The 26,551-nt window shown below is 40.0% G+C and overlaps 1 protein-coding gene across 2 annotated transcripts in view; it reads right to left on the reverse strand.

Moving 5' to 3' along the window:
* Positions 1 to 409: 409 nt before the first annotated feature.
* The window catches only part of LOC102218210 (leucine-rich repeat and calponin homology domain-containing protein 4-like), a 72,043-nt gene continuing 45,901 nt past the window's right edge, over positions 410 to 26,551 (reverse strand). Inside the window, exons 6-18 of one of the 2 annotated variants that reach the window (XM_023346035.1) lie at positions 24,869 to 24,965; positions 23,682 to 23,793; positions 23,291 to 23,388; positions 22,910 to 22,956; positions 17,969 to 18,112; positions 17,641 to 17,709; positions 17,406 to 17,460; positions 17,271 to 17,334; positions 13,860 to 13,961; positions 13,669 to 13,766; positions 11,961 to 12,098; positions 11,789 to 11,866; positions 410 to 713 (exon numbers count right to left, since the gene is read on the reverse strand). In XM_023346035.1, the coding sequence (XP_023201803.1) occupies positions 561 to 713; positions 11,789 to 11,866; positions 11,961 to 12,098; positions 13,669 to 13,766; positions 13,860 to 13,961; positions 17,271 to 17,334; positions 17,406 to 17,460; positions 17,641 to 17,709; positions 17,969 to 18,112; positions 22,910 to 22,956; positions 23,291 to 23,388; positions 23,682 to 23,793; positions 24,869 to 24,965 (1,255 nt within the window). In that variant the 3' untranslated portion in view covers positions 410 to 560. Of the gene's footprint in view, positions 714 to 8,373; positions 11,560 to 11,788; positions 11,867 to 11,960; positions 12,099 to 13,668; positions 13,767 to 13,859; positions 13,962 to 17,270; positions 17,335 to 17,405; positions 17,461 to 17,640; positions 17,710 to 17,968; positions 18,113 to 22,909; positions 22,957 to 23,290; positions 23,389 to 23,681; positions 23,794 to 24,868; positions 24,966 to 26,551 lie in introns of those variants that run through there. The other variant, XM_014472072.2, reaches the window with a different exon arrangement.

Raw genomic sequence — 26,551 nt, forward strand, 5'->3', positions numbered from 1 at the left:
AAACTCGTGACTCCTCCAACTCAAACTCACTATTCTGAAAAGTTTGATCAGACTTTAAACTTTTGGGCCAGTTACAGAGATCAGCTTCAAACACAGCAAATCAATCAGATCTGATCCAGACAAAAATCACCAAAATCAACACAGCATGAAAACTGTTTGGCCTTATTAAGCTAATATTGCAATAAAAAAAATCTCCAGGTATTCTGATGTGGTCATATAAAGCAAATATGGAGTTTAAAACAAGTTTAGAATGAAAGCATTCCAAAATTGTTGGATTTGGGCTCAGATTGTATAATTATGTGTTGAGGATGATTTGTTTTTCATTTACATAAACGTCACTCTGTCCCCCAACATTACAGTACAGACATGGGAATCTTATCTCTGATCCATATGAAATGAGACGCCATACTTTGATCTGTTTAGATTTATTTCATCATCATGTGTTTGCAGATGGATTTATCACTGACAATAAAGTTACTGGAATGTATAAAAGGTTTTAAGATGAAACGCATTAAGGGCGATGGCTGGCGGTTGGATGATGTCACTTTTAACTGACACAGCTATTGGCTCTGAGTAGAGCCAGCAGCAGTCAATGTTTCCTGCTTAGGGGCCCCTCGGGAGCCATCTGCCAGTTCCAGCAGCACCTGAACAGTCTGGCCCAGTCGGCTCAGGCCCTCGTCTTCCAGGATGAGCTGTGGTGAACACAAGGAGTCCTGCCGGGGATACAATAGTAAACATGTAAGAAACATGCAGTGGGTTTCTGAATTTGCTGAGGATTGAAAGGTAGCTCCATTACCCCTGCTTCTCACCAGAATTAATAATTCATGATTTAATTAATATCATCACAGCTTTGTAGTAAACATCCACACTTATTATTTATTAATAGCTCAACTGTGAAAATCTACATCAGTCTGTTCCTGTGGGACTCCATGGGTTTGATCAGATTTGACTGACGTGGCTGGCAACATGAGCAACCTGGGATTGGATTGCTGAGGGAAGAAAAAATCTAAATTCTCCTGGGTTTTTTGTTCTGTTTATAAAAAAATATTTTCAAAAGATGAAATTGGTTAAGGTAAAAAATGTGCAGCAGAATTAGAGCAAATGGTGTTTTCTCTGCATCGTCTTTGACTCCAATCTGAATGTTAACATGTGAAACCATAGTTCCATCAGAATATAGATTGAGCCTAATTAGAGTCCATGTAACTAAATAGATCATATTGTGTAATGGTATTAGTTCAACAGATGAGAATGAATTTTACATGTGTCCAACTACCATCCATCTCATGGAATAAGAGTTTTTAAAGTAAAACTCTGAATAATTTTACATGTGAATAAACAATAGTTTATTAGAGCATTATTGCTCTCACTGATTTTTTTTTTAAATTAAATGAGCTGCATAATGGTTCAGTTGAATTCATATGTAACTGAATTATTCATTATGATTTTTATCAGGAAATATAAACTCTCCTTTCCCTACCATTTCTGTATAAAATCATGTGCTTTTCCCGCAGGCAGATGCTACTATGCAACAAAAATGTGAATATTTTAACAAAGGCAAAAAAAAAAAAATCAAGGACTGAAACAACTAAAATCCTTACATCTGCCAATGAGAACATCTCTATGAAAACCAAGGTGGCATAAAATGTCAAACAGCAACTAAATTATTATTTCTGTAGCAAAGAGCATAGGCCGAATAATTAATCTAGTCACCAAAAAATAATTACTTTTAAAAATTAATCATTTAATGTCATTTTAATAATTGTAAACACTATTAAGTTTTAAATAGGGTTTATTTTTCTAAGAGGGCTTTTGTTAAGTTGTCAATATCTTAACTGCAGCAATCACTTTTTAGGATGCAGATTAGTTTTAGAGCAGCACAAATATTTCATCCATCTCAAGTGTCACAGCTACACTGCTAGAAAACTATGGCTTCACATCCAGAACATAGTACAAATGGGTTTTATTTCCCAGCATGCTTTATATTGGATGGTCATTGTTATGGTTATCTCTAATGATTTTAAATATCACAATCATTTATTGTAGGAACTGTTAGAGATGGAAAAATCTGGCACTGATTTAAGTTTCAGAGGTCATGATAATTACGAAAGTCTAGACTGATTTCTAGATTTGTTTTCTTTCATTTGAAATGAACGCTGGACTTGCTAAGCGACTTTTTGTATCTGATATCAAAGAATTGACTCTTTAAGTCCCAGAAATAAGATCTGTCTTTATCCAAGTTAAATTTTGTTATGATACATTGCTACAGCAGTGGAGTTTATTACAAAAACTTAATATAAAGTGATAAGATTTTTTCTGGGAATTTTTGTGAATTGACTAAATAAGCTGAACTGAAAATAAATCCCTTTCAACGCTATAGAGCAAGGTAAAGAGCGTGAGGTGAATGCATCCCAGTTTCCATCTTGCATATGTGTTGGCTGAGCATTATTCTACATCTAGCTCCTGGATTCATTTTAATAACAGAATACCCCTGATTGAACTACTCTGCAGCCTGATGCATATAGCTGGGGTTTAGATATAAAGAGCATGGGGAAGTTAATGTGTTAAAAAAAAGAGAACTCTGTGGCAATCTGCATCAAAACATGTCATTTCAATCTGGTACACACTGTATACCAAAGCCATCCGCGCAAGCTGTCAAATGTGAGTGTTTATTGCCTGCAGGTTTGACATGAAAAGCCATTAAATGAATCTTACTCCCACTTCCCTCTGAAACAAGCAGAGGGGGGAGGAGGGACTACGCGCTCACTCAGATACATGGAAAAACAGAGCAACTTGGATGAAAAATTTCTGGTTGGAGCGATAATTAGTGTTTCTTTCTCAAAGCAGGCATTTTGGTTTTGCCCCAGGCTTCACTCCTTTTGGGAGTCAGTCTTTAGGACAATTACATTTATATATAAAAGGAACATTGGTCAAAGTTGTCTAACTGCTCTATTCGGGGTTATCCCTCCAGCTACACCAATAATAACGCAACAGGCTAATGTCATAACATTTGTTACACTACTTGCAAGACCCCTAATATTTTTTGATTGGAAGAGAGCTACTCCTCATAAGCAGTGGGTAGAAGATGTCATGTTTCATCTGAAGCTTGAACATTTGAAACATACAGTCAATGACTCCGTTCAACTATACAATATCACCTGGCAGCCATTTCTTATGTATTTTGAGACAGAGTTCTCCTGATAGTCCTCCCACCCCACCCCTCTTACTAAATGTGTGATGTCAGCACCTGTTGCTTTGCTTTTGTCCGTTTCATTGTTGTTCTTACATGTTTAAAACCAATAAGATTTAAATAATAATAATAAAATAGGCAGAAGTGGTGACACATGGGCAAACCGTGGGCTGTGTAGGAGACCTTAGACCTCAGCATGACCGTTACAGTGCACGTCATTTATTCTGTTAAAATAAATGAAATGCACAATGTAAACATTTAAATAGTTTAAACTAATTTGTCTCTGCCCAACATCAGTTTTGCTTGTTGCTGCCTCTTGGCCAGGACTAATGAAATAGAGGTTTTTAATCTTAATTAGGTTGTTTATTCTGGTAAAATAAAGGTTAAATTAAAAATAATAATAATTAATTGAACTGTTCTTAAGAACAGGGGGGGTCTCTGGTTCCCAGTGTCACTGGTGTGATGGAGAACAAAGGGAGGCCTTAGTCCTCAGCATGACCATCACAGCGCATTTCATTTATTCTGGTAAAATAAATGAAATGCACAATAAAAACATTTAAATAGTTTAAACTAATTTGTCTGTGTTAGCCAGTGTGATGGGTGAAGGCTAATGAGGATATGTCTCATTCCTGAGATCTGTCCTCATTTCGCCATAACTTCTGAACCCACAAGGAACAGCTCATCATCTGGAATTTGTTTATAGTCTGTAGCAGCAACACTAATTATGATTGGACAAGCACAAATCAATGTTATCATTGGATAATAATAACGCTATAGATGTTAGGAACTGAAGGTTTTTCTCAGTAAATGTAAAACATCTGCGTGTCTGCTGTCTGTACAGGATGGGTCAATGTTAAAGCAAACTGTTCAGAACAGTTAACCATTGTTATGGTTAATACAGATAACCATAACAATGGCCATCCAATATGAACAGACAGCCATGTTCATATCATACAAAGCCAGACAGTTACCTTCAATATAGACAAAAATGTAAAACTCAATAAATAAATACAAAAGTAAACATTTTCTGTGGGTGCCACTTTGCTGCTCTAGTCAGAGGTGCTAAAAGAAAATTGTCATGGGGGGCCACACCAGGCCATAAAGGCTTTGGGGAACACACCTTATTATATACAGGGGTTGGACAATGAAACTGAAACACCTGGTTTTAGACCACAATAACTTATTAGTATGGTGTAGGGCCTCCTTTTGCAGCCAATACAGCGTCAATTCGTCTTGGGAATGACATATACAAGTCCTGCACAGTGGTCAGAGGGATTTTAAGCCATTCTTCTTGCAGGATAGTGGCCAGGTCATGACGTGATGTTGGTGGAGGAAAATGTTTCCTGACTCGCTCCTCCAAAACACCCCAAAGTGGCTCAATAATATTTAGATCTGGTGACTGTGCAGGCCATGGGAGATGTTCAACTTCACTTTCATGTTCATCAAACCAATCTTTCACCAGTCTTGCTGTGTGTATTGGTGCATTGTCATCCTGATACAATGTTTGAACCATTGGATGCACATGGTCCTCCAGAATGGTTTGGTAGTCCTTGGCAGTGATGCGCCCATCTAGCACAACTATGGGGCCAAGGGAATGCCATGATATGGCAGCCCAAACCATCACTGATCCACCCCCATGCTTCACTCTGGGCATGCAACAGTCTGGGTGGTACGCTTCTTTGGGGCTTCTCCACTCTTTGGGGCTATATATACATATATACTGTATCTATATATAGTATATACATAGAGATATACACTCATATAAATATAGCTATATATTGAAGAATGTAAGAATTACAAGATTAAAGTTGTATTTTAACTCTGTTTTTGAAATTTTTCATTTTTTTATTTTATCTTAATATGACCCCAAAATGCTGTTGTAATTTTTTTTCTACTGTCTTGGTCTGGCCCTCCAACAACAATTTTCTGTAGTGATAACCATAAAATACAGGTGAAATTTACAATTGCAGTTATTAAACTAGCATAATGTTATGCAGATTTGGAGAAATGTACAAAAAGACAAGAATAAGAAAAACTGTAACTACTGTAATTTCCAGACTATAAACCACTACTTTTTCCACATACTTTCAAAGAAGCAATTCATGTTATTGATGCAGCACTTTGCTACATCCTGGATCAGCATGTGTCAGTCAGACCTGAGACCCGGTCCGGTCCAAATGCCCAGTAGGTCTTCCGGATCATGTTCATATTCAGATCCTGTGGCCAGCAGGTACCACAGAGGACCAGACTGTCCACTTTTATTGCTAACCCCATGTGATCCTGAAGTCATCAATGCATCACTTCAACCCATCAACTGAATGCTTAGATTCTGTTTTGCAGGTGTGAAAACACCTTTGACCTTTAATATAGTTATGGTTATACGCCATAACAATTGTTATGGTGTAATAACACTGCAACACTTTATTTACTACACTGAAGGAAAAAACTGGATCTGATCAGTCTGAACTTCCTGTTTGCTGCAGACTAAATATTCTAAGAGTAACCTTTGAGGGTCATCATGTAATGGACATGTTTGTTCCATCAAATATGTCCATTGACCAAAGTTAGTTTGGTCATAGCTTTCATCTAAACTGGTGTAGTGCATCAGACTTCATGTGTTCCTGGAATCAGTATTTGTTAGAATGTACAGACCCCACACACACGCACAACCCGACATGTGAAGCAGGCAGACTGACGTGGAGACAGCAGCAGTACAAACCTTAGGGCTGTGTTCGACCTTTCCTCTGACCTTGGCTCAGCACACTCACCTGCTCAAACGCTGGCCAGGAGGAAGTGGAGATGAGAAGCCTACTGTTAGGAGAGCACACAGGAGCTTTTAAAGGAGGTGAAGCACAGAACAGACAGGATTCACTTCAGGGTATCTGTCCCCCCACCCCCACATCCAGCTCAGCACACAGCTTTACAGACATTTCTACCATCCTAAACCAAGCTGTAAATAACGAGGGGAAAAAAAATACACATTGATTTATTTCATTGTTAGATTTGCTTTGGAGATGTCAGTCTGAGGAAAATAAAACAAGGAAATTCTAACCCAATTTGTTTCTGGTAATTGCATCAGCTATTGGCTTACTATAGGTCTATTGATGAAGGTCCATGAAAAGCTAATAAAAGGACCTGGAGGCAACTGGAAACTGAGCGGGACGCTGAGGTGACTGCAGATACCCTGAGCACACAAACTCATCGCTGATTAAGCAAAGGCACGACAGCAAGCTGGCACAAACAAAGCACAGGGTCAAAGTTTCAGTTTTAATCAGTTCTTTACACCAGAAAGGAAAACAGTCATTTACAGTCAAAAAGAGTGTTATGTATAAAATACAATATTTCTGTTTTACTAACAAATGTAGAAATATAGTTTGGTCTAACCCAGTAAAGGAATTTTTGCAAATCCAGTATTCACTCAAAATATACATTTGAATTGAAATCATTCTCATAACAGCAGATTAATACAACAGATGGGAAGTTGTGACCTCATATAGAGCTCATATAACTGTTAAACCAGTTTAAATGCCCATCAATCAATCAATAAGCATTAAAAATTAAATATTGTAAAAAAAAAATTATAAATTAGAATGGTGAACTGGAGACTGGAGAAACAGTCTCCTAATATTCATTTGGGTTTCCTCTAATTCTCAGTAATATGGGGCCCTTTCTTCTTCTCTAATGTTTGGTTCAAACTGCAGGAAGATTTAATGTTTGCTCCAGGTAGCTGAAAAAAATGAGAAACCAATTCTAAAATAAATCTTCTAGATGTTGCTGCAAGTAAAACAAACAAACAAACAAAAAACCACTATGCCACTATGCTTTGGAAGTCATGAATCAGATCTGGGATTGCTTGTGTTCCAGACGGTGCTCTCAAAATGGTTGATAGCACAAAATGGTAGTTAGCACTAGGCTAACTACCATTAGGAACCTGTGTAACAGTTTCTCTAACTATAGCAGAGTACTGTACAGTATAGTACAGTTAAAGTGATACAAATAGGTTTCTGTAACTAAACAAGGTTTTAGACATGTGGCAGTTGTGGTTATCTAATGTTGGATTGGATTTTGAGGTTGGGTTGTTGATACACTTCCAGCTTTCCCAAAAAGGATTTGAACTTCAGGGGCATTAACAACAAAGCATTCACACAATGTTGCCATGTTCTCTTACAGAGGCTGTACTCCAGGAGTGTCTGTTCCTTGTGCTGTTATTAAATATCCTATCTGCACTTGTTGCTGGAGAATACATTAGATGTTTTTCTCTTAACCAGGAAAATGGAATAAAAATCAAAACCAAAATGTGAGATATTTCAGGCCTCTCTCTTTTTAAAAGGAGAAAAATTAAACCTTTCACATTTTTAATGAGTGATTTACTTTGATGACACAGAAAATTAAAATTTTAATTAAGTTTTAATTTTTAATAAATAGAAACATTTTTGCTGGTCTTGAATACTTGGTTTTAGCTAATATGTCTAAATGTTTGGATACCCCTGCTGTACACTATATGTGAGCGACTTAAGTCTCAACTACCAGTAAAGGGCAAAAAAAAAAAGTCTTCTTCTAGCTTCCATTTGCAATTTAATGCTCTGCAGCAACATTTGGTGGTGAGGTTGTGGAGGAACCTCAGACTGGAACAACAGTTTTCTTGGTTAATTAGTTTTTTCTTGGAACACAGAAATGACTGAATATGAATGGAGCGCATTTTTAGCAGCACTGGGTGGGCATTAGGGGGCTTTTGTGAGATATTCCCCAGTGGAAGGCCGACAGCCTGTTCAGAAGGTGTGCAGAGCAGCAAAATCTGGACTGTTGAAAGGTTCAGAAGTTAAGTGGATGGTGGTAGATGTTTAAAGCGGCTGAAAATGTCAATCACTGCCTATTAAGGGGTTGAATTTTGATCATGCAAAATGGTCATCTGCCACCATTTGTTTATGACCTTATTTTCTCAACTATAAAGGGAAGTTGTGGTTATGAGGAGCATCTTAACTGCAGTAGAGAACATGTCACTGACCCCAGTGGAGGTGATTGAAGCAAGAAGCAGGGATGTAAACCTAGACTACCTTCTACCATTCATCTACAGCAGGTGAGAGATACTGACTGACAACCTCTCCACAATAACCTGGTTCTCAATATAAATATATATATATATATATATATATATATATATATATATATATATATATATATGTAGTTAAAGATCAGAGGACATATTTTGAGAATAAATTAATATTAATTTTATTTGCACTTTTCTATTTAGACATTCAATTTGTTCCATCTTTCTGTAAAGTTGCAGTTTAAGCTGTTCTGACCAAATCTTCTAGAATCCTGCAGTAAATGTTGCCTTTACGCTCCACATGATAATGAGTTCTAATGTGAGTTTATTTGCAGGCCCTGACCTTCTATATGAGCTAAGACAACAGAGGGTGACTGTGTGCTGGAAGCTGCAGAGGCTGTCTTGCGGTTTGGTAGATGTGGAGCCAAGAGAAAACCAAAGGTTCACTGTTAGCTTAACTTATAATAATTAAATATTAATCTGCTGCAATTTTGAATTTCTGAACTAATTTCCTCAGAAAGCCTCTGCTGCTTCCACACAAACCAAAGTAAATCATAATAAATATAAATAAATGCAATAATTTAATAAGCCGTTTACATTTATACAAGTCAGCAGGTCAAACAGACCAGTGCCAACAACAAGGACTTCACACACACAACTTCCTGGAAGGCTCTGTACCGACTGGAGAGAGCTGATGGATCAACAGAGCCATCTGTTGCTCCCACGTAAAACAGCATGCATAAAACCAATCTCATTGTTGGGCACTTTTTGCCCGGCACATTCAGCGGCACACACCAACACTTCACATCCAACATTGAACTTGCATTTTTCGAAGGGCTAAAAATCACATTCACAGTTCAGGAAACTGAGGAAGAAATGCTGGAGCTCCTCTGGAGGCACAAAGAGTTCAGCTGACTTCCAGAACCACAGAGTGACCAGATCACAGAGGCTTCCAGATGAGACAGGGCATGTGAAACACCTGAAACACCTGGAACACCTGGAGATGCATGGCTCAAGTTGTAGTTTTTTGCAACTTGAAGCTGCATTAATCAGCATAATATGGTTTTGGAACTGTGAGATGAAAATCACAGTAGATGTCATTGTTGTAGAGCTTTAGCTCTACGTATTAATCTCACTAAGAACTCTAATGGATAAACATCTTGTCATGACTTTCATGCACTTATATTATGATGCAGAATGCAGATTAATTATGATCTAGGAGAATAACATAAATACTCTAATATTGCGTATTTGTTTCATAGAAAGGATGGCTGGAGCCTTTAGCGACATTACCATTTTCAAAAACTTTAAAATCCATCAACAAGAAAATGTTCCCAATAAGTCATAAATATCACATCTTCGTTCTCTCTGCATGGAAAAATGAAAACAAATCAAATCAGATGGAAAACTGGGACTTCTTTAGCCTAAAACTGCTGGTAGAATCAGAATAATCTAGAAGAACTCGACAAATGAATTGGGCCTGATGTGTCACACGCTTACAAATTAATACATCTTTTATTGCAGCAGCATAATCTCACACATACAAATGTAGAAAAATCAACCCTTTAATCGGTGCATTTATTCAGTCACTTAAGAAATAATGGTCTAAATTACAAATGGTTGTTATGGTAACTGCTGATGATATTTTTAAATGAACACAACTTAAGCTTCTTCTTTTTAAAAAAATCATATGTAACCTTTTAAGTTGACCAGAGTTTCTGGGAACTTGTAGTTAGTAATTCAGGACTTCCTGTTTCCCTGGGGAATACATATGATGTGACACAGAGGTCCATTTCTTTTGAGGAGCCATATGGTCACCACAAACAGTGAGCAGGATGAAGATGGAGGTAGAAACAAGTCAAAAGCTCTATAACAACCATTAGATTGCTGTCTAATGGTTGCAATGGTCTAGTTAGGGCATCACTAGTTAGTGATGCCCTACCATCACTAACTAACATGTAGAGTTTGCTGAACTCTGCAAAGACTTTAAGCAGGACTGAGCTTTGGACAAATGAGGCCGAGCTTCTCAGGAACAACACTTTGCTATAAAATGAATCACATTCCAGCTGTTAAACATGGTGGAGGACCTGTGATGTCCTGGGTCCATTTGTAGTCCAGAGCCTAGAAACTGAGTGCATGACATCATGAGCTAACATTTGAAATTAAAAAATGTGATAATGTGTACCTGAAGAAGAAAAAAGATAGTTATTTCCACAGAACAATGATCCAAATGGAGACAGAAATGGTTCAGCAGACACAAGGTCAACCTGCTGCCATGGTGACGTAAACCCTGTGGCGAACCTGTGGGTTGATCTGAAGGAGAGAGAGAAATGATCAGAGATCTGAAATGATCCCTCTGTCTGTAGAACTGTATTCTGTTAAAGGTTACTGGAGAAGACTGGGAGGAAATGATTTGTCTGTTGCTGTTATGGTGACAACTAATAAATGGATAAATGTCCTCAAAATAAAAGTTGGATTTCTCCAGAATGTCAGTTTATACTACTGCAATAAAAGATCCATTTATCCTGATGCTTTTACACATTTCCACCAGGGCTCCAACAAACTGACCCGCATCGTTAGAGGAAAAATGAAATATTGAACATGCTGGGTTTGCAGCATGTTTATCACTGACGCACTGAAGGAAAGGACAAACAGCCTTTAGTCTGAAAAATGAACCCATCAGAGAGTGAGCTGCCTCTGATCAAGCTTCCAACTGGAGCTGAAGCGGTTAAAGAACAGCCCTGAACACAGAGTGCATGTATATCTACCTGCTCAGATCATATCAGATAAGTTCAGATAGATCTACTAAATAACGTTCAGGATTTCCTGCAGCTCTGCTAGATCTGGTTTTTCTGTTCCAGCCTCTCTTTGTGCTGCCAACAAGCTCTGTTTCAGACACACCTTGCAACTTTTCTCAGCATGCCGTGCTTTATAGAATCACAGCTCCATCTGGCTCTGTCTCCCCATCCATCCTGCCAGTCAGTGTTCTTCATGGCTGCAGCCGGAGCAGTCAGAGCAGTCGAGGGCCTCTGCTCTACAGTCATGGTGTGTATTTCACACATACACTGCTCACATGGCTCCAGGGTTCTGAGGTGCTGCACTAGGTGAGCAGATAGCAGTAGGCGGCGTAGAGGAGTGCCATGACGCAGCAGTAAAACAATAGGAAGTCTGGCGACAGCAGCGATGAAGAGGAGGAGAAAGTTGAAGATGCAGGGGCCCAGTGGTGGGGGGGGCGCTCCTCCTCCACAGCCAACAGGGCTGTCACACAGCGCAGAACACCGGGCAGCTTACACAGAAGCACATCAGAGCACACACACATTTCAGACTGGACACACACACACACGCACACACACAGGGGGAAACATGGTTAGAACATCAGGAAACAGTGATGAAGCAGCAGTCAGGTGAGGACTGATGAGAACATCAAGAGTCAGTCCACACCTGAGGATACACACACACGCAGACACGCCAACAGATGCTGTCAGCACATGAACCTCTCCTCTCCTATGCTTTAGAAAGGTAAACACTGATCCCAAAACAGAACAGCTCCTTACCTCAGGGACTCCCAGCTTGCGACAAGCAGTGATGAAGTTTTCAATGTTCAGTCGAGATTTAGCTGAACTCAGTTTGGGCTGGAGAGGAAACATAACATTTGATGTCACCTTTCTGAGCCCTTGCAGTGGAGTTTAAGAGGAAGGAGGCAGGAATGGGCCAATCAGCACTCACCACTGCAGGGGAGGGGATGTGGATGATTGACACGGAGCGAGGCCGGATCTGATTGACCAGCTGGCAGAGGACGGTTCCGTTGGACAGAGCCTCGCCCAGGTCCTCTGGCAGACTGGTCTTCAGTCGAGACTCTAAGGTCTGAGGGCCAGGACACAGTTAGGCTCCATGTTTATGTGCAACAAGGATTTCTAAGAGGATGACAGCTAACAGCTACATCGATAAATCAGACAGATGTCATCAGTCAATATGGACATGAGAAACCGAGCTAATCTCTGAACATCAGCCACCGTCTCCTCCTGATCTGGGGTGAGAGGCTGACTGACACACCTGCACATCTGCACATGTGTGGTTACCAGGGGCGGGGCTTCAGGGGGATATACAGTGAACCCTCGCTATATCGCGGTTCACCTTTCAAGGTCTCGCTGCGTCACGGATTCGCATCGTGCATTGTGTTCTGCATTCTGATTGGCTAAACAGTCTCTCCGCTTCTTCTCTACTTGTGTGTCAATAACGTCGCGGTTTAAAATGTACACGTATGTAAAACAGCTTGCCAAATTTAAGTTTGCAAATTCTCTTGCAATTTCAAGAATCTTTTTGCCCAGAAGAAAAAAGAGCGACAACAACTACCGATAACTATGTTCTTCTCTCGAAAAAACACACCTGCACCGCGGGCTTTAGAAGAAAAAAGCACTATAGAGCAGAGTCAGGATGCAGCGGCTCAGTCAGAAGAGCAGTGAAATACACGAGTCACTATTTGTGCTACTGTACTTTGTATTTTTTTCATAATCATTTTTCATTTTCTCCCGTTCTAATCCAATGACTCGGGTCGCAGTGGGGTGGTGCTGATCTCCACAATTTGAAGCCTTCAGATCGTATTGATGATTAAAATTATTATTTTACAGTACAGTAGTTATTTGTAAAATATTAAAAAAAAGTTAATACAGTACTTTTATTTGTTAAACAAATGCTTGGGCCTGTAAAAAGAGTATTTCATTGTATAATAATTGTAAAAAAAATAAAGGTTACTACTTCACGGATTTCGCCTATCACGGGTTCTTTTTGGAACGTAACCCCCGCGAAAAACGAGGGTTCACTGTATAGGTAATTTAAAAAAATTTATTTAATGCCTTGAAATTGGGCCTCTGCCTTTTTAAAAACCCCTGCTCTTTCTGAAACTCCACCTTCAGGAAGTCATCACAACATGGCTCCTATTTTAACCCTTTAACAACATCTTTACCACTGAGAAGTAGCTCCTATAATGAGCTCAGCAGATGCACAGTTCCACCAGATGTTTACTCCTTCAGACTAGCCAACAGCAATTAGCTGAGTGGGGGAGTTGCGTTCTGGGAAGCTTGGAAACTGCAGCTCTGAGGAGGAGACGTAGGTGGGGCTAGGTTCATCCAGCCATTTTGCACAGCTGAATGGCTGCCATGAAGATTAAGAGATTTCTCAAACATACATGAAAGAATCAAGGCAACGCTCCAGGTATGTTTTAGATGAGGGAAATGACATAATATGATTTTACATGATATTAAACCTTTAACTTTATTGAAGTATCAGACTAGAACTTGTCTCAGATTAGCATCAGGAATGTGGATGTCCCCTTCAAGGGCTCCATGACTTGCTTCTAAGTTCAGCTGTGAAGACATCTTCAGTAATCCACCAGTCTGAAGACATGACAAAGAAGTGGTGCTGCAGCAGGGCTTACCTTGCGTAGTTGTGTGAGGTCTTTTCTCTCCTCCTTTGGTGAACGCAGAGTGGTGCGAGATTCACTCCTGCCAGACTCTCCCAGAGTAAACGTGGTCCCTAACCAGAAGCAAAGCAAGAGGAGTTTAATGGGGCTGTAGAAGGAGCAGAGCTGGGAAGGGTGCGTGTGTGTAGGGGTGTGCGGGCGTGTGCCTGTGGGTTTGATGCTGCTCCGAGAAGAAGTGCGAAACAGGAAACTGTTGGGTTTCTGAGCCTGACCAGGAGGAGAGGAGGTCTTCGGAGAGGACAGCACATCTGATTCAAACACATAGGTCATTGTTCCAAATGTGTTGGACAGCATGGCAACATGTCCCCATCTTAAGACACTGCTGCATCATGAATGACAAAAAACACTGAACTTTTCAACATTATTCCCCATTTTCCAGATGTACCTGGACATGGAGGCTCACTTCAACTGAAAACTGCTCTCTATAAGCAGTTCTAGTAACGCTGATCCCACAGACTGTATAAGGAAATCATCAGACTGAAGTAACAGCTCTAATGCCATCTAAAGATCTTCACTCTGTATAACTGACTGACTGATGCTTTGGGAACTGCCTGCAGCACTGCTGAACTCTGGGATTCCTTCTTTCACATTCAGTGATTTACCTCCCTGCCACCAAGCTGAGTGGACCACAATTCATGCAGATCATTCCCTCTCAGGTTAAACTTGGATCTCAAATCTTTTTTTTTAACATTAACACACTACTAAGCAGTTTTAGCTTCAGAAACAGTCCACTCTGTGGACTGGAGAAGGAAAAACAGAAACCTCTAGAGTATCACTGGTATATGTGTCTGTTCTCAGACAGAACACAGACTTCATCTGCAGAAGATGATTAGGGTCATTGAAAAAAAAAAGAATTCTGACTTCAACCTCAGAATTCTAACTTTTCTCTGTCAGAATCTCAGAATTCAAATGTTAAAGCAGATGGGTACCTGGGAGGAACCAGCTTCAATGACCAAGATGCAAGTTGTGTAGGTAGACAACAAACCTTCTGGAAGAACATGTTAAATTTAAGCCAGGTTTTTATATGGTCAAGGGATCCCTGAAGATGCCATTTCATTAATAAAAGAGATAAAGGTGACTAAAGCAAGATAAATAGTTTAATATCTACAGCGGAATGGTTACAGCTAACTGTTAGCATATTTTTAGCTTATGTCAATGGAGGAATAAACATATCTCGCAGTGTTACATCACATGCGATGGATAAAGGGTGCGAACAGCTGGTGATTGCTGGAATCGTCTCTGATGTGGTTGTTCCAGTTTTTTTATTGTTCGTCTATTTTTAATATTTTACAAGGAAGTGGTACAGAGGTTATTTTACAGATAAATCTCAGTAATATATTTGGTGTGTCAATAACTTTTAATACAGCAAAAGAGTTAAACTTTAATGAAGTTAAGGTGAGATACGGGCTTATATATAATAATCAGGAACAGTATGGCTTAACAACATCGATCCCCAGTGGTTCTGATTGTGGGACTCCCTCACTGTTTAGTTAACACCAGTTGATGTTGTGCACAACTATGCACATGTTAGTTGTTCAATATTGGGAAAGAAAATAAATACTGTTTATTATCAGAATCACAAAATTATTTCTCTGCATTGTATGATGTGTCATCTAAAGATTGACATTTCAGGTAAAAAAAAATTTCTGGCAACTGAAGTAGAGAAATATTTTAAAGAAGCAGTATATAACTTTTATAATTTTTTTGTTGTTACATATTTGTTGAAATTATGTCAAGACAGCTTTATATGAAACAGATAATCTGGGAAAAAAAATAGCACCTCTGCTTTCTCCCAGTGCTAACTAGAAACAGTCAATCAGAGTCAGGAGGTGGGTCTTAGTGCTGTCAATCACAATCTTATGTGGCGCTGCTCACACCCTTCCACTCTCCCTCACCCCCATTCACTGCTACAGCTTTTCCCTGTCAGCAGATCCTGCAACGAATGCTCAGGCTAGTTAGCATAGCCACCGATAAGAGTGGATACTAGATGCTCCAATAGTAAGGTTGCGTTCACACTGCAGCCTGAAGTGACCCAATTCCGACTATTTGTCAAATCAGATTTTTTTTGCCGTGGCCGTTCACACTTCCAAATATATGCAACCTGTATGTGTTTGCCTGTGTGAACGGGCAAATGATCTGCGCAATAGAGAGCGCAATAACATCAGCATTTTGCCAACCACCATAAAAAGAAGTAGTCCTCAGTGTTTGCGGAAGTAAACATGGATGCTCACAGTGGAGCATAGCTTACACATTTGAAGTTGTTGTCCAACCGGAGCAACATTTTAACAACTTAATCCTCATTACAGTCCATCATGGTTGTTGTTTTTCTTTCCGCTTGCGCGTATCAGGACGCAGAATAGTGATATTTGTCATTTGACATTAATCAGTGACATTCAGGTAGGATGAATGCGGCCTGGACGTGAGGTCACATATGAATCGGATAAGTATCAAACACTCAAGTGGCCTGGGGTGCATTAAAGAATTCCACCTATGTTGTTCAGACTGTCATGAAAATATCAGATAAAAGTTGCATTATGACGAAAAAGATCGACATAATGTGCTATGGTCGACATAATAGTGGTCCACCATTAGCACATTTAGCAGCCAGCACTGAGTGCCTCCTCCTGGCTCTGATTGGTAATGTTTGGTTGGGAGTGGTGAATTTCTTGAAATGGCTATAACAGTTCCGGCAGAAGATGGAGATTTCCACATATTATCTGTCTCATAATACATACTGTCACAAAATGGTGACAGTTTTATCCTGTAAAAAAACATTTTCTTTATAAAAGTTCTGTACTGCAGCTTTAATAAGAGCAGATTTATCAATGACCCAGCTTTAACAGTTTATGTAAACTAAGAGATTATGAGAGTTTTACTACCTCTAAATTAATAAAAGGCCAGGTTGCAAAAGGGACAAGATCCCCTGGTCTTATTAATTTTAAAATCTCTTGAATTTATATTAATATTAAAATCCTCAATATAAAGTGATGAAGGAACTAGAACTAAGTTAAGGATGAACTGATTAACTGGATTAATCATGATTAATTAAACTGAAATAATCATCAACTAGTTTAGTAATCGAATAATAATTAACTAGAGTATAAACGGCCATTTACAGAAAGAACAAAACTCAGAGCAGTAATTAAGCCAAAACTGTACAGAAAATAAACATTTTGTATTTAAGAAGAAAACAGCTTTGTCTGTAAGAATGTTCTAGTTTTAGCTTCACCCAGTCCAAATTCTGCTATCCAGTCATTAATGGCTAATAATATAATGATATGCTTATGGTTTCAAAACACATCTGACACTATTTCCTGTTTTACATGGAGATGAAGAAAAACATTGTTAAAACTTCCTATGTAGATCTACAAGGTCCTCAGAATGCTGAGGCAATGTGAATTTTTCCCATCAGTGGGTGGAGCTAAAGTAAACACCTCTGCTGTGTTGATCCTGTTCCCACTGAGGTTATAAAACGCTCTGATTACTCCAGCTGAAATATTTGCATTGTGAGCACTGCTCAAGTTCATGTTGAGGTGGTTCAAGTGAGTCAGCTGTACCTGTTCTGCTGCTGGAGCGATGCAGAAGAACTGATGGAGACCCGGTGCTCATCTGGTCAGCACTCTGAAACACACAAACGCTTCAGTAGCAGCAGAGCGACCTTCTACTCTCTTTAGTAGAGGGACGGGACTCACTGCACATCGTTGACGGAGGCCGGAGTGGGCGCTTCCATTTTCTGGTGAGCCACCACTAGAGGGAGACATACGCCGTGATTAATTCACAGTGGAAAGCTTTTCCTACACCCTCATGCTTTCTACTGTCTTATTTTGACAAGAGTTGAGGAACTACATGAGTGGAGGGGAGTGGAGTACAATGAGAAGAACTAAAAAATGTGGGTCACTGCTGCTGCTCTGCTCAGAACCAACCCACCATGAGCTGCTTCCTGTCTGTGGTGCAGAGGCCACATGACTTCCGGGTTTAGCGGATGACTTCAGCAAACTGCAAAATAAAGAGGTTGGAATTAAGCGTGCTCAGATGAATATAAGCGGGAGAGGCAAAGAGAGAGCAGCTACAACTGACTGAAGGAAACACACTGATACGGACAGGACATGTTCACACATTCATTGGCCTCATTTCTTCTTTTGTTAGAACATTATTCGAACTTTTCCTCAATGCAATAATCATGTTGACAACAGAAACCCCTCAAAAATTTCTGAGTCCAGGTTTCTCCATTATTAATGAAGCACGGGGGAATTACCTGGCCTTCTCCCTCTGCTGCTGGAGCCGCTCCCGCTCCTGCCAGATGAATAGGGTTCCAGGCCTTCTCCTCTCCTCCAGGGTGGGGCTGGAGGGGACCACAGGGGACGAGGAGGAGGAGTTCCCTTCCATCTGGGGACTCGACCTAAAAGACAAGGTTTAACACAGGTTAACTAACAGAAAAACGGCAGTCAGAGCAGTCACAGCACTCAGTTTCCTTTTTAATCAAAATGTCTCTGAGGTTGAATTTTTAGAGCTTTCAAACATCAGATATCATTCCCTCCTCCTTTTAAAATGAATCAGTCCATTTAATTGCAGCTCATTTCACAGTTTATTGATGTAGATTACATTTAAATATAACAGAGAAGTTACTGTTCCTGTTGTGTAATAACCAGTTTCACCATACAACACCTGGTGAAAGTTTTCAAACCCCTGGAGCTTTTCCTCATTCTGTCACTTCACTATATTTTTATTGATGTTTTATGACTCATACACAAAGAGGTATCTAATTAAATAATGGAAGGAAAGTTATGCTTTTTTTCAAGGTTTTATTGGCTATAGTGGTCTATATTTGATAGCGAATTGACAGGAATGTGGGGAATGAGAGGAAGACATGCAGTCATCAGGCCGGGACTTGAACCTGCAACGTCCGCATTGAGGACTAAGACCTCCATATTATGTGGGTTGTGTTTAACCCCCGACCCCCACAGCACCCCACCATTCTGGTTTTTAATAAGTCAGTCAGAGTGGATGGAACATGTCAAAAAATTGGTTTTTAACTTTTTTTTTAGTTGATTCCCAGTTAAATTTTTGTTTATACTTTGACTATGCCTTTCTAACAGATGGATATCCTTTAATCTAAACCATTATATCTCTGGCTGTGTATTTAAGGAGGTTGTCCTGCTGGAAAATGACCACCACCTCCAACAGGTTTTCCGCCAAGAGTGCCCTGATTTAGCTCCATCCATCATCAAATCGGAGTGGTTCCTCGGTTCCTCAGTCCTTACTGGAGAAAAGAATCCCCACAGCATGATGCTGTTTGTTCTCTAACAAACCTCCGAGGTCAGAAAAGCAACAGCTACATTTATACTCAGGTTTACATTACAAACACGTAGACTGTTTACTAATAATGTGGCCTCTGTAAAAAAAAATTACTTTATTTAGGACAATCATAGTAAAAAGAACTGAATACAAATCCACATCAAACTTCAGATTCTTTTTTGTAAGAGATATTGGTAACATGTTGCCTTAAAAGTGCATTAAAAGGGTCAACTTTGCATTATTCTGTAAGTAATGACACTTAATGCAAAGTTGCATTAAAACTTGCATTAAAAGTGTCATTATTTACCGAATGACACTTCATGACAACAGTTCTAAACATTCATGAAAACTCCATCTTCATGGCAGGTGTTATGTCATGTTTAAGACAGTGTCATGTCAGTTTTATGCACACCCCATCAAATAAAGTATTACCGAAATATCAAAAGCTTGTGTACTTTGTGTTGGTCTACCATATAAAATCTTAATGAAATACATTAAGGTCAGTAGTTATGCAATAAAAGGTAAAAAAAAAAAAAAAAAAAAAAAACATTCGAGGGGAGTGAATAGTTTTCCTTAAACCATCGTGAATGAAACGAGACATCAATGAGTTTTTTGGTGTACCTGAATGTTGGACATTAACCTCCCTATAACAACTTAGAACAAACATCTCCATCTGTTCTCATCACAAACTCCTGATAGATTCAGCTTTAGCATTTTATTAGTTGTGATGACCTCGGAAACCAGCAGTCTTGCTGTTTTCCCTTCAAAAACTCCAGTCTTGTTTCACAGTCCGAGACAGCTCAGAAATGCTTAGCACCTCTGTTGTAGACTCCAGTAACCTATTTTTAGAAGTCCCAGAGGAAGTGTTGGAGGCCAAAATGTGGAACATCCGTTAGTTCATTCTGCAGGATGCATGGCTTGTCCTCCCTAGTGACCGAGTCTGACTGTTGGAAGCTCTGCAGCCAATTCATGACAAACTTATAGAACATTAAAAGCCTGGTATGTGTGTCACATATTCATGAGGTGCCAGCAGGTTTGTGGGGAGACTGAGCATCAATACAACTGAAGGAAGAGATGTGATATCTCTGACAGATGGAGCTGAAGGCAAATCAGGATATTAAAACAGAATAGAATTGCAATCACTTTATGTCTCTGTTAGTTGACAGAAACCTGCACCTCTCCTGGCAACAAAACCAATGAGCAAACTCTTTTGCATCCTAAAGACTCCACAGTTATCTCAGTGGAATAGATTTATTATTAGTTCAGGGTTAATTGTTGAAGCAGTCAGGTGTGGTGGTTCAAATGTAGCCTGGAAACCATTCCAAAAGCAGGAAGAGGACTATAGCACGGAGCATTCTGGGTAAATACAACCAAAATAAACAAGTCTAGCGCTAGAAGGAGAAACAGTTTGTGGTTTTTTGCCAAAGGCAGTAGAGAAATCCTACAACTGCTAAAATCTGACTCCACTTCATTTTTGTTTATTTTTGATGAAGAAAGAAGTTATGTTCAGTGTCTTCTTCAGAGGTTATCATGTTGTTTCCTTTCAGTGTTTCTTGGTGCAGCGCCACCAGAGGTAAGAAGTGGAACAGATTGCTCAAAGGGTTTGGTTTTGCCATTTTGCCACCCTGTGAACCATCCAGTGCTGTAAAAGCAGACACAGAAATACTGAGGTCTTCAGTAAAGACGAACAGAAAAATCAACCAGTTTTCAGTTTGATCAGCTGACTGATAGTGATGTGTTCTACAGCAGTGGTCCCCAACCTTTTTACTACCGCGGACCGGGCAAGACTTGGCAATATTTCTGTGGCCCGAGGGGGGGGATTGTCAGATAATGTTGGTGTTCCCTCTAAAGCCTTTTTTTTTTTGCCCCGATTTTCCCTTTATGACAATCTTACAACGTCCTGTAGTGTGCGGTGTGTTACGTGGTGGTGTATATATATATGAATATATATAAAATCGGGCATATTCAACATCGTCTTGGCCCGATTATTGCAGCCTGTGGGGTTTTCTCTGACTGGGAGCGAGAACGCAGCCTGTTGAATTTGACAGGTAGCCAATCAGAAAGCGCCGTGACGCAAGAAAGGAGGGAATCCCAAACAGTTGACATAGCAACTGAGAGTCCGGTGGACATCGGAGGTGATATGTGGAAATGTTTATTACTATATGTAAAGGTCATTTTTATATATGTTTACTATATGTGGTTATGTTTATTCAGTTAAAAATGTTAACTACGAAATAACATAACTCACCTCCAAATTATAGTGCAGCAAATAGAATGGCTGCTCCCGCCATCTTTTATCAAACTCCTTTTCTTTTTGTTTCGTCTTTTATCGCTTAAAATGAGTCCACAAACTATCACTGCTGCTTCTACATCGTCATCTGTGTTTGATTATTCTAAATTCACGTATGGTATGTTGGGGGTTTTGCTGGATTTTCTTCTGGAATCGGGATGTTCGTGAGTGGAATCGGTTCATGTGTGATGTGTTGCTCTTGCCGTGTGGCTGGACACACAAACAGATCGAAACCTGTTGGACTTTTATCAGTTCTGTGTGGTCACCAAGATTTGGAAAATCGGCCGACAATCCTTAAATCGTGCTGTGTGAACCAGACCTAAAACTCACAAGCTCTACTCCTCTCATCTCGTCTCGACCACTGCCCTAACGCTCTCAGACATCTGATCTGTTTCTTACTCATTTTGCTGCTTGTCGGCTCAATGTTGGTCTGCAAGACGTAACCGAGAGAATCCGGTTAAAGGATTTTCAAAATAAAAGATCCTCCAGACTCAAATAATACATAAAACGGAAATATTTAATTATTTTTTGCGCGGCCCGGTACCAATTGGTCCACGGACCAGTACCGGTCCGCGGCCTGGGGATTGGGGACCACTGTTCTACAGCATGTCCTGATATGTCTGCAGTTCACTCTGGTTACAAGAAAGCGAGAGAAAGCAACACTTCCAGCAGATTACAGGAAAGCTGAATGTATCACAGCAAATGAGTCGTCAACCTCCCTGTTCTGGGATATGCTGTCTCTGGAAATGACTAGTTAAAGTAAAGGCCTACTTTCCCTTTGGGGATGCATACAGAGACTGCTGCTTACAATTACAGATAGTTCAAAATGTCAACTACATATGTCCAACTTTGCAGTGACTGCTCCTTCATACAGCCTCCTAAAAACGACAAGTAACCCCTCACAGCAGGAAGACAGAAATATTTAGATCTTCTCATGTCAAAGCTCCAAATCCGCAAACTAAAAACAGACTACACAATTCTGCTCAGTGCCTCTGTAGGTCACCGTATTTCTGCATGCCTCACCATCTGCAGTCTGTTCAGGGTAAGTCAACATGCTGGCATTGGGCTCTGTTAGCAGCCGAGGTTGAAATGTGGGAATGGTAAATATTATACACTGCAGAATAGAAGACAGTGTCTTATTAAAAGCTAATTCAGGAACCTTTGATCCAGTAAGCAAAGTGACAGTTATAATGCTTAAAACACTGGATTACAATGTAGGACTTCTTTAGGCCTCAGTGTGAAATATTAACTTTTATTCAAATCTTACTGTTCCAAAAATCCCAGAAAGGCAAAGAAAGAATCACAAAGAATTAACCTACATGAAGCTAAGAAAGCCCAGAGAGGGCATATCATCAACTGATTCTTCCCCGCTATCTAAAAAGCCACTATGAGTGAGCCTAAGAAAAACGGTTAATGGGGGTAGGAACTTGTCTTCTTGATGCACCAGTAGATTTCATCATGAACATCCAGTTTGCTGCCAGTAAAATGAAATCTTTAATATTTGGAAAAGTTGGCTGATGTTGGATACTTAATGGCTGCTGAGCACTAAAATATAAAACACTACACTGCTAAGGACTAGGAGAGATTTGGAAATGTTTTTGAAAAGCTCACCTGCATGTTGTGTCCTGGTTTTGGGATGGAAAAGTTGAATCCTGCTCCTAAAAAACAAGAGACTCTCTGCTAATCAAACATGATGACAGAACAGTTTCCAAAGATGGGATGGACAGAGGAGAAACAGAAAAGACAAAAGCAGGTAGAGAAATAGGAGTACAAAGAAGGAAGAATTCGACGGAAAAAGTAGAGACATGAAAAGGGTTAGAGCCAAATAAGGATTTAATGAAGGATAACAAGGAAGAAAAACAAATTTAGACAGTGGGATAGGAGACAAAAGTAGGAAATGCAAATATTTTTTCATAATTGTATTTTTTTCCATTCTTTGCCAGACAAAACATGCAAAACAGCAGTAACGGATCAGTGTGTGTCTGACAGTACCGAAGGAGAGGTAACAAGGGGAGGCGTAGGTGGATCTATCCGGATCTCCTCTGTCACACTGCTGCTGATGAAGCTGACCTGCTCAGCCGCTCCATTCACTGGGAGGAAGAAAAACAAAGTCTAAAACTTTGCTGTCTTATTGAACTTGTTTTCCATTTGATTTCAGTGATGGGCGCTGAAAATGTGATAAACATACAATTGTCTATCTTTGTCCATATCCATTTGTGCTTTTACTAAATGTCATCAAGACAGGTTTTGAGAAATGATTGGTCTTCCCACAGCTATTTTTCCAAAGTGCAAATATATATGAGCAAGAGCAAATAAAATTAATATATTTCTACAGCACATCTTTAGTCAGCTTCACAGCACTTTAGGTTCTAGGATTTCCCACCATTGTTAGCCTCCAGGTACTCATCATCCTCTTCATACTGCTCCTCAAGGTGTCTCTGCTTCTGGTTGACCTCCGCCATCTGAAGAGAACGCTCGGAGAAGTCATCTGCTGACTGAGAACATAAGAAACAGAGGCATGTCACAGAATCACTGTTTCAGCTTAGGAACAACTGGATTTTGGAGTGGTGGTGTCATGGTAGCAAATCATGAATTGAAACATAATCTGGTTCTTGGATAGTTTAAAATTACAGACCTTAGTGGTGAGAAGCTGGTAAAAACAACCAGCTTCTCACCACTAAGCTGGGGGTGAGAAGGTTAAAGGTTAAAGTAACATATTACTTTAGTGCCCTTTTATAGAACAATCAAGTAGCTATGTTACATTCAGTTTTTATAAAAATAATACTTATATCAAATATGACTTCAAAGAAATCTAACTTTCTTTGAAGTAAGATTTGCCTTGAAAATTGCCAATTTCAAGGCAATTCTTTTAATGCCTTGAAATTGGGCCTCTGTCTCTAACAACCCCAGCTCTTTCTGAAACTCCACCACCAGGAAGTCATCACAACATGGCTCCTCTGTTAACCCTTTAACAACATTTTTACCAGCGTCACACTGAAAAGTAGCTCCTACGATGAGCTCACCAGATGCACAGTTCCACCAGGTGTTTGCTAATTGCTGTAGGCTAGTCTGAAGGAGCTGAGTGTGAGTTGCGGGGACAGGTGTTCTGTGAGATGGAAGCTCAGAAGCTTGAAATCTGCAGCTTAGAGAAGGAGCTGCATCTCAAAGCGGAGCTAGGTCCACCCAGTTGTTGGGTACAGTTGAATGGTTGCCATGGAGATTAAGGGATTTCTCAAACATGCATAAAAGAGTCAAGGCAACACACCAGGTATGGTTTTGATGAAGGAATAACATTATAACAAAACCGTCAAAGTCAAAAAAGTCAATTTTACATAATACTGCTCCTTTAACCCAATTGCATGGTCGCATGATGTCATGCTATACTTTCTGAATGACAGAATTTTGGATATCATATATTTACATCTTAGAATTGTTCTTTTTTTTATCTTTCACTTTGTATGACTGTGTCTAATTAAAGCATCTATAAATTGATACTGTCAAACTTTGTGTAATTTTATGATATACGGAAGCTTACAGTAGTATAGTCTTATAGTAGTATAATAGTTGTACCTCATTGCCAGACCATCGTTTGCTGCCGCTGTCCACGCTGTTGAAACCAGAGTCCAGGCCGCCAAACTGACCCGTAAATAGCTCCTGGTCCGACAGACTGCAAGAGAAAATGTAGATGACAGATTAAGGTCAATTAAAAGCATGTAAAGTAACAAGACTAAGGTGTGTTAAGAAGAGGAATACTATATCACATTCTCCATATCAGAGTCAGACTTCCTTCTCCTTGGCTCCATCAACTCTTCTAGTTTCTGCTCCATGAAATGTTCAGGAAACAGCTAGAAGGGTTTCATCTAACTAAATATTGGATCAACTCTACTTCTGTTGATTATTTAGCTCTTTCAATATCTGTTGTTCTATGTCACCATCTTATCAACTCACAATTATTCTATGTCACATTACATTACAAACATTCCATATCTTATTTCTTTGGCTCATTATGTCAAACCCAACAACATTTCTTGCCAGATTTTTAATTCACTGCCATTAGTCTGATATCTATGTTTTATAAGCCATTTCACCAACTGTTTACCACTTTCTTGGAAGGAAACAGGGAAAGCAATTGATCTGTTTATTAGGCAGAGACATTCTTGAGGTTAGCCTAGCTTAGCCGAAGGCTGGAAGCACGGAAGGCAGCAGGCTTCTTGCAAAGGTAGAGCAGTTACGTCAAGTTCTGTATCCACTGAAAACGTGTGCAGCAACTGCAGCTTTAGCATGTGCTGCAAAAACTAACTGGAGAAGAGTTTTTGGTTTCAGTCCATCTTCACTGCTTTCAAGTCTTAGAGCTGCATCAGGATGAAAAGATAGAGAGGAGACTGGACAGTTTGATTTTTAAATTAGAACTACATCACCAACTTCAGACCCAGCAACACTACCGAAATCTCTGGGGATGCTTCACTGGCAGAGGAGCTCAATCATTTCTTCACCCATTTTGAGGCTGATTCACCAGCAGTGCCCCTAAAGCAGCCAGCATCCCTCCACTGCCAGACCATCACTGTACAGGAAGTGTGGAGGACTCCGAGGGCAGTTGGAACCTCCAGAAAGCTGCTGGACTTGACAGTGTGACAGGGAGAGTGCTGAGGGACTGTGCAAATCAGCTGCTGGGGTTTTTATCAGCATCTTTAATCAGTCCCTCACCCAGTGCTCCATCCCACCTTGCTTAAAGTCCATCACCATCATACCTCTGCCAAAAAAGAACATTAGCAGTCTCAATGACTACTGGCCAGTGGCACTAACCCCCATCATCATGAAGTGCTTTGCGAAACCACACTCAAACCCCACCAGTTTGCATACATAACCAACAGGTATACAGAGGATGCTATCGCTACTGCTCTGCACACCACATTGACACACGTGGAACAGCAAATGAGTTACGCAAAGTTGCTCTTCCTGGACTTCAGCTCGGCTTTAAACACCATCATTCGGAGCAGACTGGTGAGAAAACTGGGGGATTTGGATCTACCCCACAACATCTGCTACTGGATCATGAACTTCCTGACAAACTACTCTCAGAGGGTGAGAGCAATAACCCCCCTGCACCAGCACAGGCTCCCCATGAGGATGTGTGCTAAGCCCTCTACTCTAAACCCTCTACATTCATGACTATAGCCCCACTCACCTGAACAATGCCATCATTACCAATGTAGTATCATCACTACTGATGATACTACGGTGGTGGGGCTCATC

This window comes from Xiphophorus maculatus, chromosome 14 (assembly GCF_002775205.1).
Source record: "Xiphophorus maculatus strain JP 163 A chromosome 14, X_maculatus-5.0-male, whole genome shotgun sequence".
NCBI lineage: Eukaryota > Metazoa > Chordata > Actinopteri > Cyprinodontiformes > Poeciliidae > Xiphophorus > Xiphophorus maculatus.